The sequence below is a fragment of the Pteropus medius genome, unplaced genomic scaffold (genome assembly GCF_902729225.1).
Source record: "Pteropus medius unplaced genomic scaffold, Ma_sr-lr_union100, whole genome shotgun sequence".
Lineage (NCBI taxonomy): Eukaryota > Metazoa > Chordata > Mammalia > Chiroptera > Pteropodidae > Pteropus > Pteropus medius.
The window spans coordinates 47,403,142-47,419,300 of NW_024344378.1; the positions used below are offsets into that span (position 1 = coordinate 47,403,142).

The 16,159-nt window shown below is 36.7% G+C and overlaps 1 protein-coding gene and 1 pseudogene across 3 annotated transcripts in view; one reads left to right on the top strand and one right to left on the bottom strand.

Moving 5' to 3' along the window:
- VCL (vinculin) overlaps nucleotides 1-16,159 on the top strand; it is a 94,374-nt gene that overhangs the window by 60,630 nt on the left and 17,585 nt on the right. For all 3 annotated transcript variants that reach the window (XM_039872153.1, XM_039872152.1, XM_039872151.1), the window contains exons 7-13: nucleotides 4,169-4,259; nucleotides 5,075-5,222; nucleotides 8,230-8,383; nucleotides 9,100-9,275; nucleotides 11,196-11,386; nucleotides 12,594-12,793; nucleotides 13,999-14,127. In XM_039872153.1, coding sequence (XP_039728087.1) covers nucleotides 4,169-4,259; nucleotides 5,075-5,222; nucleotides 8,230-8,383; nucleotides 9,100-9,275; nucleotides 11,196-11,386; nucleotides 12,594-12,793; nucleotides 13,999-14,127 — 1,089 coding nt within the window. The remainder of the gene's footprint in view (nucleotides 1-4,168; nucleotides 4,260-5,074; nucleotides 5,223-8,229; nucleotides 8,384-9,099; nucleotides 9,276-11,195; nucleotides 11,387-12,593; nucleotides 12,794-13,998; nucleotides 14,128-16,159) is intronic.
- LOC120610089 (uncharacterized) lies at nucleotides 16,002-16,119 on the bottom strand (annotated as a pseudogene).

Genomic DNA, 16,159 nt, shown 5'->3' on the forward strand with positions numbered 1-16,159 from the left:
TAACAGGCCACTGACTGATACCAGTCTGCGGCCCCGGGGGTTGGGGATCCCTAGGTTAGAACATGCACACCTGTAATACTTGCCCTTACTGCAGACTATTGGAATTTAAGGGTTGATTTTTATTTCATTTTTGAAAAAACAAGGTTATGTGTGAGCTTTTTTGAGTCTTTTAGTGTTTTATTTTAGCAGCTGATATAACAAAAAATTGATCTCTTGGAGTTTGAGAGAGTTAGTTCAGGCATTTATGATATTTTATCCTCTCCCTCCGAACAGAAGAAAAGCCCCAAATATTAGGAATTGATGCTTCCCTTCTGATCCAGTTGATCTAGGTGGTACATGTGATTGTATGCTCATAGATGGCATAGAATTTTAGAGCTGGGAAGGTATTCTTAGAGATGAGGAACTGAACCCGGGTGGTAACTTGCTTGAAGTCTCAAGGCCAGATGACTTTCTGTCATCGCCTAAATGTAGTTTGTAAGATTTTGTTCTACTGCTCAGTTTATTCTTTCCAGAAACATCTTTGCTCTTAAAACATTGATTCGGGGGTAGAAATGTGGTCAGGAGTGGAATGGAGTAGGGAGGATAGGGAGGGGAAGTGTTAGTAGAAAAAGGAAGAGTAGGTCGGGCAGTGAAAGAGAGGGGGTCCTTAGTTCCATATTTACAATTTTCAAGAGCCTGGGATTGCAGGACCTCACTTTTTCTACCACAGTGCTTGATTGTCTACAGGAGGAACTCAGTGGTTCTCAGCATTATTTTCTGTTCCTTAGATCTAACTTTATATTAAATTTCAGGAGTGTTTCAGTTCCTGCAAATGCGTATAAAAAGGAGTTCTTTTAGATTGTCCTTCCACCTTTTGCTATGTGGGGGAGAGTGCCAGGGCACTGTGGTTTTTCATTTAAAACATGAACTCATAAGAGTTTTACAGTAAAAGAGACCATAGTGGAAGGGGACGGGATCCCTGCCTGCTGTCCCCAAAGGTGCATGACTAGATCTGGTATTTTTAATACTCACTCTTTAAAAACAGTAACCAAAAAACTCAGAGAAGAGACTAGTGGAGACTTTTCTCTTTCCCAAATTTGAGATTTTATAGAGAAAAGTACTCAGATGAAGGTACAGTTTTTTTCTCTTCTATTTCATATCTAGATTATACTCTGAGTACTTAGATTTACATGATAAGGTTTAACTAAAAGTTTTGTGGTACATAGTATGGTTGACACAAGGTTATGATTATTTTTACCCTTTATAAATATATCTTAAAAGTGACTTCCAGTCCTAATTTGTTTATATCACATGTAGTATTTATATACTTACATTGCTTATGAGAGAATTCTCTCAATTCCATAATAAGTACTGCCCATCAAAAGAAATATACATGAAATTCTTAGGATATTTGTTCTCAGAATATTTGTTCCCATAGACATTTTTGTTTTTAATAGATAATGACATTTAAATGTCATGTTTAAATGATTATTTAAAATTGCCCTATTCCAGAAAGAATTTAAGGTGGCCCTTTCAGTGACTATTTTAAATCTACAAAATTGTTTAAAACTCATGCTTTTAAAAACTTTAGAAACTAATCGAAATTCCCAGTTTAAAAATGCAGCTTCATTCTAAATTTGTCATTAATTCTTTTCAGGGGAAAATGAACATCTCTTAATGTTAACTTCTTGATGTCATATCTCTCACTCAGGAGTAAATTACTCACTTCCTCGGAATTAGATTCTTTCCTTGAAGTGCGGTGACCATGCTTTAAAATGGAGGAAAAAAAGCAATGATTTTTCAGGATACTAAATGGAGCAAAGCCAGTTTTTCCATTGTGTTTGAAATCATTTTTGGGCAATGGAGAATAAAAGCAGTCATTTAGGTTAGGGGGGGTTATGAATTTGATTCTAGAACTTAACTTTTTGGGCAGTATGGACCAAAGCCAAAATCGATGAGGCAAGGATATGCTGACTGTTATAGCAGGTTAGTGGATTCTTTGGCAACTCTTTTTGGTAAAAGAAAAAAAGTCTTGAGTTTCATTCAATATAAAATAATGAGATTTGATGTCAACAAACCTGAGATCAAATTCAGTTTCTAGGACGGAGCCCCTGTCTCTTAATTTGTAAAATTAAGTTACATTTAAATTTGAGGTTCAGTGAAGTAATGAGGGAAAAAATGCCTAAAACAGAACCTAACATGCAGGAAATGCTCAAAGTTAGTTTTCTGACTAGTAGCCTTTATTGCTAGAGCAGACACTAAAGTTTTTTTCTGATCTTCGTTTCCCCTTGAATTTAGAGTTCTGAAATGTAAGAAATACTATTTTCACTGAAATATGTGTGTTAGAGAAATGGTTATTGATAGATTTTAAATGTATTTTTACATGGGTATGTCTCTTTTTCAAAGTGTGCACATACTTCCTAGATGAGAGCTTGTGAATTTTTTAAAAAATCTGTATCTAGATAAAGTCCTATAACTTGTGTTAGACCCTAAAGGCTATCCAGCTCTCTGAGGTGAGGAGTTGCCTAAAACTCCCTTTGAAAAGATGTTGATTTGGGCCTTGCTAGTTTGGAATTAAGCTCAAGTGACCTTTGTATTACTTTTGAAGACAGGTTTACTGTGCAGATTAGTGCACAACAAGGTAGAGAAAGAGCAGATATTTAAACCATTTCAGAATCAAAGCACTTTAAAAATGTCACTTGTCTACTTGTACTAATTACAAATGGATTTTTGAAATAGATCCTCTTACCTCTCTTTTATTGATAGATAGCTACCATAATTCCATGTAACTTCAGAATAAAAATATTTTATTTCCATTTTTTTTAGTTTAGTTCACTGCTCTTTAGTTGCTGTGGCTGAGAATTTGCTCTTTTAGAGACTTAGATAACTGAGGTTGCAACAGGAGAATAGTCTGTATCTATACTTAGATGGGGAAGGAGAGAATCTGGATGTGAGAGGCCTATAATTTGAATAGGTAACTTTGGCAAAGCTTGGGATCAGGCTTCTGACTTTAAGCCTAATGATGAGAGAGCTCCCAGTGCTTATTTGTACTGCTGGGTCTTGTTTGAATTGGAAGTGGTGGTGGTGGTGGAGGGGGATGCTCCTGGTGCCCCCGTGTGGAAAACTGGTGGTGGTACACCTTTAAGAACTCAACTTTTGCAGATTGGAAATTGAAAAAAAAGTTAGGGATTTAGGATGTTGCCTAAAATTTCAGAGCCCTGTACTTTGGTGGATGAACTCTGTAAGAGTCAATTCCCTAGAGCAAAAGGGAGATAGGCTATCTTTTCAGGTGTTAAATATAGACTTAATAGGTGGCTGTTCTGTTTTGAGAATGGGTACGTGGGTATTGGTTATATTATTCTCTGTGTTTTCTTATATTTTAAAAACTTTATTAAAATATAAGTATATTTTGGAAGTGACTAGTTTGTTGTTTCACCGTCTTATGATATATCCTGGGAGATTTTATGCTAGTTTTATGTTAGTCATTATGAGTCTTGATTTTTTTGTAAACAATAAATTGAGACCCACTTATTTTATCCCGCCTCTTATCTGTTAGCAATGGTAAGAGAACTAAGGATGAGGAGTGGCAGGAAAGGCCAGAAAAGTGCTTCTTTCTTATATTACCTTTAGTAGTTTATTTGTGAAATTAAAACTGAATTGCTAGATTAACATTTTCATTTTTTTTCCAGTCAGTCATTTCAAATTTTTCAGATTAATTTAAAATAGTGAAACATTATCCAGTGTGTATGTATTTCCAAATAAGATGTAAAAGAAGTGTGATTTGTGGCACCACATGCTAATGAGGCTTCCCTGAAGCTGGGAGGGCTTTGGCAGGGCTGCGAACGAATGTTGACTAGTGCAAGGGCTGATAATGAGGCATGCGACAACAGGGCTTTTTCCTGCTGAGAACATTAAACATCTTTTGGCTTGAGCAATTTTACCAGTTTTCACAGTTTAGCAATAGGGAGATCAGGAAACAGAATAGAATTAACAGAGGATTTGCATGCAAGATGCTGCATTTTGAGAGAAATAAGCATTATGGTGTGATGAGAATATTTTTAAGGCTTTATAGGACTGACTCCCTTAGCTATTGAATGTTAACGCTGTCACTTCTTTTCTGTCTTACTTGAAAAGTAAGTTACCTCAATTTTTGCAAAGAAAATAAAATAATTGTATTTCTCTTCAAAAGGACACTGAAGCTATGAAGAGAGCATTGGCCTCTATAGACTCCAAACTGAACCAGGCCAAAGGTTGGCTCCGTGATCCCAGTGCCTCCCCAGGTAACCATCTGGTTCTACTTTTCTGATCAATATAACAGAAAGCTAAAAAACAAGCTAACAAAAGAAAGAAATCTTCCCAGAGTCTCATAATCCTGAGATAACTACTGCAATATTTAGGGGGCATACACCATTCAATTAGTTTTGACTAATTCAAGCATTATTGGGCCTTAAAAGGATGAAGAACATAGATTAATCACCTCTTGTCATAGAGAAATTAACCAAGCTGAACTGGGTATTCTTCGCCAGAGTTTTGGTTCACCTCTTCCCTGAACCAGAAGGATGCTTATTTTGAATAAAAGCTTTTCTCTTCTTGTTCCCATTGGGCATATTTCCATTTATGTCAACAAAGTAATTAAGCAGATTAAATGTTGATGCCAATAAGAATTGGAAAGCAAAGGTATCTTATATAAAGACCCAAATAGGTTATTAAGCTAGGCTTATGGATTTTCTAATCTAATATTTATTCAGTTTTAGATTAACATTTAAATGAATATGAAAAGCTTAATGGAGAAGTGCTAAGGACTATTAAATTGGTGGAGACTATTTTCATCCAATTCTTAACACAAGCTGCTTATTATCTCCAGATGGCTATGGTTCCAAGGATCTTATTTTTTAGATGTATCTGTGGTTGAAACCTCACCCTAAAGTTGTAAGGGCACTGCTTGGCTGTTAGCTATCAGATGTATTGCCTTCTATTTACTTGTCTAGTTCTTTTGAAATCATCTGTTCCTTCATGAATGTAATGACTTGTAAAGTATCCTCTCTAAATAATTAATGTGTTAACAATGTAGATATTGGATATCTCTTTATTTTAGGGGATGCTGGTGAGCAGGCCATCAGGCAGATCTTAGATGAAGCTGGAAAAGTTGGTGAACTCTGTGCAGGCAAAGAACGCAGGGAGATCCTGGGAACTTGCAAAATGCTAGGGCAGATGACTGATCAAGTGGCTGACCTCCGAGCCAGGTAAAGTTCTTCTGCTCTTATCAGAGCAGTAGTGGGTAAAAGAAGATAAGATCTCACTCTTGACAAAGTGATTCAGAAAGCAAGTCTTCTAATTTTACTGTTCTCTTTGGCTAATAGATAACATAGATATTATATTCTATTAATTTTTTTTTTGAAGATGAAATGAACTTTCCTTTTAACAAACTTTTAAAATGTGCAGGTGCCTTGTAATAAAATTGAAATTGAATTAGAAATCTGATATCCCATCTTAGTTTCTAGCCATAAGCTCATGAAAATAAGGGCCCTTGGTCTGGCATGGGTCGATACCTTTTATGAGGGATGGGTAGAAAGAAACCAATAGTGAAAACACTGAAATTATTTCACGTCATTTTAAAAATCAGTTAAATAGATTATTCTTTAAGTTGGTCATTTCTAGGCTCTTGAGTTTCTATTTCATCATTATTCATTTGGTTTCATATTTCTTTTACTTTTCTTTGTTACACCTTAAGTCTTGGCTTTTAAGACTTTTTCTCTTATAAATTAGATGTGTATAGTTGACCATTAAGAAAACTTGGTATAGGGATTGCTTCATAAATTATATAAATGTCTAACCACTATGCTGTACACCTGAAACTAATATAAAATAATATTGAATGTCAACTCTAATTGAAAAAAAAAAAAGAAAACTCAGTATAATATAGGTTTGTTTAGAATTCATCCGTAGAGTTAATGAAGTTCTTAAAGATCTGAATTTTTACTTCATTTTACAGTATGGACATTGAGAAAAATTGAAGTATGATGAGACACTAGTGTAGATGACGTTTAATTTTGTTTAGAGAATGTCATGAAACATCATGAGATAATTGGACATACAGGGTTTCCATACAAACGGGCCTCAAAAACACTCTGACGTGTGGCATACCATGACACCCAGTCTCAAATGTATTAACATAATAGAGTGAAGAATGAGTAGTCTAAACCTTTTTTGGACCAAGATCATTTTTATAGTATGATGAAAGCCATTAATATCTACTTAAAAAGATGCATAAACAATATTATCTCATTGAACTCAGTGAGCCTTTTTCTCCTGCTGCGAAGCAGTCTCCTTTGTCGTGAGCATGACAAGGACTTTATAGAAAGGACAAAAAGAATTTCTGTTCCCATTCGGAGAAATGCCAGTGCAGTTGGACAAGACTCCTGGCTCTTCGAATTTCTCACTGCTGGCTCTTTTGTCTGCAGCCTTTCACAGCGTGGCAGACAGTTTTCACTTGGAATTCTCAAAGATACAGTTGTATGTGTTTAGAAAAAGATGGATTTGAGCAAAAGAATGAGGTAGTTGCTGTGCGGATGAGATCGACCATTAATCAGTAAAGAGAAAAGGCCAGGACAGTGATGTGCCGCTTTGCCCCTGCTTCACTCTGGAGCTTGCAGAATCCCCTCACAAGGAAAGATGAGAAAGCCGCTCCCTGTTATTCTTTCTTAAATATGCCCAGCTGTCTAACATTTTAGTGGCTAGAGCTCAGTAACAATTTCCTCTCTGATATTCCTCTGTATCAGTCACCTAGTGTTTCAAGGTTGTAAGTATATATGCCCCCCCATCCATAGGACTCAGTAAATATTTTATTTTTAATGGGAAAAACTATGAAGCCCATAAATAGTTTTACTTTTTCAAAGTTAGATTCTTACCCAAAAGATTCCTCATCATAAATTGGTATATTTGAAGGAAAAAAAGCAGATTCATAAAAAGTATGTTTTCCGAAAGTCTTCCACTCCTCTGCCATGTAAAAAGAAAGCCTCAAGTACAGGTAAAAGGTATAAATATTTTTTGTAAACCTTGCATTCAATATTGAGTTCATTATGTCAAGTATTGGTTTAGGTGAAAAATAAAGATAATTTTAAAAAGAGGATAGAATAATGAATGACAGATCCATACTATTAGTAAGTGAAGCAAAGATTCTTGTAGTTTATCCTAAAATCAGAAACATTATTAGGATGATCAGTCATGCCATTCTTCCAAATGATAAAGTTACCACCCCTGTCATTGAGTTTACAAAATCTGAGCTGGTAAAAAGATGGAAATTTTTAATTTTGTTATAACTTGGAAAGTGTTTACAAAGAGAAAACAAACTTCTACTAACATTATTTTTTTTGTAGTAGTAGCAGCATACCACTTCTGAGGAAAATAGTGAAATTAGTCTTTAGGAACTTGATAGGAAACAATGGTTTCTTGTCACCATGTGCTTTTTTCCCCTCAGTGCTAACTGTTCTTGATATTTATAGATTGTATAGGAATAGAAGATGGACATTTAAAATTCTCATTAGGTTCATTATAATAATAATGAATTTAATAATAATAATAGTTATGTATGTGTATTGCTTTATTGCCAAAGTGTTTTCAAACATGTCTTTTTGCTTGAAGCCACACCATTTGATAAGCAAGGCAAGTATGGTTTATTACCTACTCATCCCTCATTTTATAAGTAAGAAAACTGAAGCCCTAGTGAAACAAGGTTTCACGGGTACCTGGAGCCATGATTTGAACACAAATCTGCTTAGTCTCATTGTGATGTGCTTTCAGTATGCATGCTGCCTCTTGAAACATTTTTAATGTATAGTTGTCCATAAAAAAGACAATCTAATGGGCTGTTTATTTCTAAAGCACACATTACTGTGGTAACAAAACCCTCCAAAGCAATAAGATCACAAGCACATTTCCCCCCTGAGGTTTAGATTTGATTATGTAATCACCACCAAGCGGAGAATCATTATTACCTAAATTTGCAGGCCCCGTCTTTAAAATGCTTATGCACCTCCACAAAGCTAATGTGAATTTTTAAAAGCAAAGGAGAAAGTAGATGGTTTAGGTGTTTTGTTTATCTCTTTGTTTTCTTGTGTTATCTCAGACTTAACTGGAGAAAAGGAAAAAGACAAGCATGTTAACAAAAATGACATATCCTTCGCTTTTAGTAATATTTTGCTATTAAGTATTTGAGAGAGTACAATGACAGCATCTGTCTGTTTTGAGTAGAGGACAAGGAGCCTCACCTGTGGCCATGCAGAAAGCCCAGCAGGTGTCTCAGGGTCTGGATGTACTCACAGCAAAAGTGGAAAATGCAGCCCGCAAGCTGGAAGCCATGACAAACTCAAAGCAGAGCATTGCGAAGAAGATCGATGCTGCTCAGGTAGTAATGATGGTTTTCGGGAGGGGCGGGAAATAAAAGAGAAAGAGAAATGTCCCATAAATACCCTGTGTCTATATCTCTCTTCCCCTCTCTTCCATTAATGTGAGTGGATAATGGGTGTTTCTAAGTGATGACTAATTCCCAGCAGTTATCAACATTAACACCTCCTCTACCACCACAGATTTAGACTAATATTTATCTATATTTTGAAATAAACAGATTAATTTTGAATACTTCAATTAGTTAAAAGTAAGCACTCTGAATACCAGGAGAATCCTAGTTCCTGATATAGATTACAGTATATTAAAACTGTTCTACATCTCAAAATTCACAACTGTATTTGGCAATGGCAGTGTTAAAGGGCTAAAGTTGTCTGAACCTACTCAATTGTAAAATGATTTCATTTCACAAAGAAACACAAATGTTTGAGAAACCGAAGAATGAATGAGATGTGCGTGCTTCAAAGATGAGATAAAGCTTGCGAAGATATTTGATTCTAGTGGGAAAGAAAAAGTATTTTTAAAAAGATAAGGGATTGATTGGATTTTACTTGAGCTAAGAACATATGTCAAAAAATAGGGATCAGCATTATAAAAACAATTACTGGTGTGCCTTGTGGTTGCTTTTAAAATATTTCTGATAGCCTTGTTAAGTTTAATATAATGTGATTCATGAGTAGATCACAGCTTGCTTCTTTTCCATTCCTATATGTGTAGAATTGGCTTGCAGATCCAAATGGTGGACCAGAAGGAGAAGAACAGATTCGAGGGGCTTTGGCTGAAGCTCGGAAAATAGCAGAATTATGTGATGATCCTAAAGAGAGAGATGACATTCTTCGTTCTCTTGGAGAAATAGCTGCTCTGACTTCTAAATTAGCAGATTTACGAAGACAGTATGTAATCATTTCAATTGCCCTTTAATTTGTCTCTTCCTCACCAAGCACATATATAATTGAATTCTGTAAGTTAATGAATCTCGTTGATTCCCTGTGACATGGTTAAGTAAGATATTACTCTATTTTATCATTGACATAATTGAAGTTTAATGATTTATTGCTGATCATATAGTTTTAAATTAATTTAGGTTGGTAAGAACACCTTTTTTGAGATCTATATTTTTCATTTCTAAGCTAGAACTCTTCCTGGTGCATTGTGTTTGTGACATTTCTGTTTCCCAGGTCTATGAGGACAGTAATTTTTGTGTGTAGATATGACGTTTCCTGGGGGAGGGGGAGAATTGAGGGAGGCATATGAAGATACTGTCTTCCTTCCCCAGAAATGTTATTTCTTAAGTAGCAATTATAAGACATTGTTAAATACAGTGTCCTCAACCACAGCTTCTCTTAAAGGCTTTCTTGGCTCCTACTTTGAGTATATAAGAAAGAAGTGTTGCTTTTTTTCTTTTGATAGATATTTTTCTTTCTCAAAAAAACAAAAAACGAAAAAAACCCTACAGCATATGCTAAGGGAACATGAAGAAAGGGTACAGCACCAAAAGTAAAAATTTCTTTCCTACCTCAGTCTTCCAGCCACTTCTCCAGGGATAACCATAGTCAAATGTCTTGTGAGATTCTGGTTTTCATTTAACTTGCATGTTCCGTTTCCTGTTCTTTCATGGGCAAGTGCCTAACCTTTTTCCAGTGAGAGGTACTTTAAAGTTGTTTCAAGTCTTATACTAAGAGGGCAATGTTGGCTAAGAAAGCAAGCTCTTGCCTAGGACTATGAAATAGGAAATGGGTGGGAGCAGGGTAGACACACTGTAGGCAGGAGGTTGTGGCGATAGAGATCACCTGAGGTCACAGCTGAAATTTGATTGTATGTCAAGCTCAATCACTTGGGGATCTCTGTTTTAGGCCCAAATTTTGAATTATTTAGGTTGGGAAAATGTATAATTTGACATTTATGAAATATGATGTCTGTACAGATAGATCAATGTTTACTAATATTAGCTCATTATTATAGTCTGTTTATATTCATTGGATTTTAAAATAACCAAAGGTGGGGACTCTATATTCTTAGCACCCTAGCAGAAGTCCAAATACATACATTGCAGGCACTCATTAGTGTTTCTTAATGATACAGAATTAATGGTAATGGTGAGAATAGCAGACCTTCATGTGTGGTCACTCATATCATTTTTACTGTATCATATATATGTACATATACATACGTACACATACACAGACACAGTCATGCCGCACTTAACGACGGGGCTATGTTCTGAGATAGCATCAGGCTATATGATATATAGCCTGTTGCTCCTAGACCTGTACAGCATGTTACTGTGCAAAACAACATGAGATTAAATCAAGCACAAGAGGAAATGATGCAATCGAGATCTGCAGTAAACGAGATGTATGAAGCTGCTGCCGGTGTAACAAGCATACTATTTTACAACAAATTTTTATAAGCTTTTTAAAATAAGTACTACTAGTTCTACTATAACTACTTCAACTACTCCTATACAAGAAATATGGTACTTGGGTCCACCTAGTTCCTGAGGAAACTAGTGTTTTCAGAGGTGGCAGGCTGACCTAGTGATGGTTGATAGAGCTCAGCCTACCAAATGGTTGAGCTTGACTGAGCTAGACTGACCCAAACTCATATATCATGTCTTAATTGGGAAAAACTATCTGAATTTAAATGATTAATTTCTTATTTAAGGGCCAAATAGATAAACTACTCTTCTTTCAAACCAAGTTAATAATAATCATTAGCAATTTGACATCTCACTAGCATTTGCATCAGCTATTAAGTCATCCCAATATAAACAGTGTCTGTGTGTACCAGGGTGGCTGTTTTTTTCTTTGCAGGGGGAAAGGAGATTCCCCAGAGGCCCGGGCACTAGCCAAACAGGTGGCCACAGCCCTGCAGAACTTGCAGACCAAAACCAACAGGGCTGTGGCCAACACCAGACCCGCCAAAGCAGCTGTCCACCTGGAAGGCAAGATTGAACAAGCACAGCGGTGGATTGATAATCCCACAGTGGATGACCGGGGAGTCGGTGAGGCCATCAGGGCACTTAACTCTCATTAAACTGTGTTCAGTGAAAATGAACAAGCTGTTGATAGAGATCCTGTATCATCTGTAATTAGGTGTAGAAGGGATTCTTTGGCTTCTGGTGAAGATTTCCAAATGCAGCCAAGAAGATATCTGTGATTTAATCAAAAACTCTTAGTAAATAATTTTACTGTGGGCAAATAGCAAGGCCCTCAGGTTGGAATTGAAACTTTGAACTAATTATTTCCAGCCTATGTATACTTCCATTCTGTTATATTTCTGTTTTACAGTCCTTAGAAAGTACCCAGTTAAATATAATTTTAGAAAATAAGCAAAAGACACTTAACCAAGGTTTTCTTTTTAGTTGGGAGGGCTCTTGTATTACACAGCCACTAGTAGAATTGATAACCTAAATTTTTCAGTTTTGGGAGATTTTAGGAACGGATCTATAAGAATATAAGTCATATTATGACAGCAAGCCTGCCGAAGCTGAAAGAGCTATTTACTTCATTTGCTGTATTCACTGGATAAAAAGATAACTTTTTAAATGATGATTCCCAGTGTTGGGGAATCAGTCAGACATATAATTTACTAGTGGAGGAATAAATTGGTAATACCAAACTTTCTGAGTGACAGTTTGATATTATGTGTCAAGAGCTTTAAAAAAGTTCAGTAATTTGAATTATAGGAATTTATTCTAAGAAATAACTAGAGATGTTTCTAAGGCATTACATACAAGAATGTATGTAAACAGAATAAATGCTAAATAACAAGTAAATGGCCAAATAATTATGGAATAATTGTGGTTAATAATATAAAATATTACATAGATTTTAGGTTATGACTTTTGAAGAAAATAACATGGAAAAATGGTCATCTTAAATAAGAAGCAAGGAAAAAAGTTAATGTATAGTACGATCTCAGTTTTGTAGAAGAGAAGTATATGTGTGAATAGGAACATGCAATGCATTGAAAGGTACTGGAAGGAAATATTCAAATATATCAGTCTCTGAGTGAGGGGATTATGGGTGGTTTATCTATTATTTATACTTTTCTGTATTTCCCCCAATTTTTCTATTGTTAAGGGAAATAAAACCCCACTAAATATTATTTGTTATTAAAACAAACAAACAAACAAACAACTTACCAGATGGCTCTGCAGTTGCCTTCTCCAGGTCTTTGTGAGTTTCAGTGTTTTCCTTTTGGTCCAGGTCAGGCTGCCATCCGGGGGCTTGTGGCCGAAGGACATCGTCTGGCTAATGTCATGATGGGGCCTTATCGCCAAGATCTTCTTGCAAAATGTGATCGAGTGGACCAGCTGACAGCCCAGCTGGCTGACCTGGCTGCCAGAGGGGAAGGGGAGAGTCCTCAGGCGAGAGCACTGGCATCGCAGCTCCAGGACTCCTTAAAGGTAGAACTCAGGAGCACATATCATTACATTCCTTATGCTTACTATTATTGAAAAACTAAGGAGGGAGAGTTTCTTAAAATATGTAATTTTTTAGTTTAGAGAAAGTGAAGAGTATGACCAAGGATATAAGGAAGTTCAGAGCTTATTAGGAAAAAGCTCACTAGTGTGTGACAGCAACTAAAGTTATGTTTCTCATTTCACTCATTCAAGAGTTCTTTCAGGATATTTGCCCTATTTATGTATCACCTGTACTTTTTAGTCAATATCTTTTTTTAAAATGGATTCTTTTTATATTTTTATTATTTATGTATTTATTTTTTAAAGTCAACAGCACCTGGTCTTCAAAATGGATTTCTTTTTTAAACTTAAGTAAATTTACTTAAAAGAAAACTTTAAAATAATCCTGAAATCATGAACGTGATGAGCTACTTATATTTTCTCTAATCTTTAAAAGAAACATAATTATTAAAATAAAAACATTTGTTTATATAGCACCTAAAGTCATCTCAAGTATCACCAGCCAGTACCTGCCACCTGCCTTGAGAAACACTGGGTGACTGAGACTTCTTTGGGTAAATGCAGAAAATTTAGATTGGACTAAGTGTGATGACTATGAAGAAGAGTTTTTGAGGACTTCTGAGAATTCTATTCTTGAGACCCATCATGTTAAGAAATGGATATGTGCATCGGTTATTAAGTTTTTTTAGAAACTCAGTTGTAAAAAACATGTATAAAAAAAATTCCCATTCTTTCTTTCCTCTTAAGAAAATGCTTAGAAATTTGGCACTGCCTCTACCAAACAATTCTTTCAGTTACTGTGGTCGTCATTATCAGGCCCTCCAGCACTGGGAATAGTCAGGAACTCTCTCAAGGCCTTCTTAGGGCTCAACCCCATGATTCTCACTATCATTTCTTAGAGGCCCCCAAGAAAGGAAATAAGATTCTTAAGTGGATAGAACAGTCTCTAGGGAAATGTAGGTCATGTTTTACCTCTTCTACTAGACACTAATTGCTTAGAGGACAGGATTCATATCTTATACTTGCCTGTTCCATGCTAGCTTAGTGCTTTGTACGTAGTTGGTACTCAACAGATTATTGAATGAAAGACTGAATGAATGAATGTGTCAGTGAAGTGAGGACACTGGCAGATGTGATATTTAGATAGATATTTTTGGAAGTTTTCATTTGTAAACAATGTTTTTAAGGATCTGAAAGCCCGGATGCAAGAGGCCATGACTCAGGAGGTGTCAGATGTTTTCAGCGATACTACAACTCCCATCAAGCTGTTGGCAGTGGCGGCCACTGCACCTCCTGATGCACCCAATAGGGAAGAGGTAGGTATTTGAGGTCTTCCATTTCTTCTCTTGATCAGACACACACACACACACACACACACACACACACACACACACACTTATTTGCTTGTAAAGGTAAAATGTGATTACAGTGTACATCAGGGGCAGTAGTTGGGATACCATGGTTGAAAGGTGGAAGGGTAGGAGAGGGAAGGCTCTGCCATGTCTATTTTTAGTCAGCAAGTATATCAATTAAGAATGTCTTTAGGACATGTTTTTAGTTGCAAGCAGTAGAAGACCTGCCTATCAGAGATGAAAACAGATGGGTTTTATTTTAATCACACAAAAAGAAACATGGGGGTGGGTAGCCTTGGCATTGGCTCAGCAGCTTGACGCCATGAAAGCTGGCATCTCTGTGATTTTCTTGGTCTTCTCATGGTGTGAGATGGCTATTGCAGCCTTAGGCATCATGTTTAAAGCAGTAAGAAATAAGGGATGGGGACACCCCAGCCACAACTATCCCTTTATTAGGGTACTTTATTCTCAACACAGAAGTAAGAGTGATCCTTTTAAATCATTTGATATTCTTCTATTCAAACCCTTCTGATGATTCCTTCCTGACCCAGAGTGAAGCCAAAGTCCTTAGAAAGAATAGCAAGGCCAGTGATGTGCTTGTAGAGTAGTTCTCCGAGAAAAAGCCCCCAAAACAAAAATCCCTGACTCATAATGTTTGTTGATTTCCATGATGTAAACCCATCATGGCTGTTTCAACGTGAAGTCACTGAAAGCAGAGCTGGGAGGAGATGGGCACATTTGGCACTGGTGAGCTGGGGCGAGTTGGTACAAACCGCATCAGCACACCACTGCATCTAGGCCCCCATGTAGTCTGACTTCAGTTGGTAGCACTCTTCCCCTCACATTCCTCTGTCTACTCTGACCTCCTTGCATTGTATTCCCAGTATTCCTTGTTTACATTTACATGTTCTAACCTTGGAGCCTTTGTACCTGTTTGTTCTGGTCTTCCCATAGATAACCGTATGTATTATTCACTCACTGTTTTCAGCTTTCTACGGAAATGTCTCTTTTGGGCCATTGCCTATGATAGCAACCCCACTTCCACTCCCAGGGATTTCCTAATCTCTATATCCTACTTTTCTCCTTAGCATTTATCAACATTTGAGATATTTATCTTATTTTTTGTTTGTCTTTTCCCCCTCACATTAGCATGAAATTTCCATGTGGGCAGGGACTTTGTTTGTAGTTACTTTATTCTCAGTTCTTAGAATAATGCCTGGTACATTGTTGGTACCGAATGAATGAATGAATGAATGAATGAATGAAAGGCTTTCCCAGAAATCCTCCAAGAGACTTTTTCTTATGTCTCATTGGCTAGAATTTGTCACATGGCTACCCTAGATGCAAAGGAATCTAAGAAAGCAAGTAGTTTTCTAGCCTCTCATACTGGCAGCAAAGGAAAAGGAGTTGGGTCAGGTACCCAAGACAATGAAGAACTTGTGGGTGGAGGTTTGCGTTATTCTTATTTGTTAATGACTCCCATTTTGTTTCTCTTGCCTAGATTACTGGGTAGTTCAGCTCATGGTCCCCTTAGGCTGGGGTGATTTGCTACTTTTTTATTCCCACCATCTCTGAGTTTCAGACTGGTAGATCTAACTATCTGCTGGTCCTCTCCACCTAGATGTTTCATAGGTACTCCAGAACGTGTTATCCTTCTCCTGTTCTCTCTCTTGGAAATTCATGAGTTACCATTGACTGTTTCCTTTTATTCATTTTCCCACACCAATAAATTAAGGCCAGCTAATTTGATTTCACAGATATTTCTTGAATTCTTTCTATTTTCCATTCATGTTGCCACAGCTCTAGTTCTTTATTTATTTTTATTTTTTTATTTTTTACGCCTACAGCACCTGGTCTTCCTAGGTGGTCTCCCATCCAAGTACTAACCAGGCCCGACCCTGCTTAGCTTCTGAGATCAGACGGAATTGGGCTTGTTCAGGTGGCATGCCTGTAGACACAGCTCTAGTTCTGAACCTAGTCCCCTGCTGCCTGTATG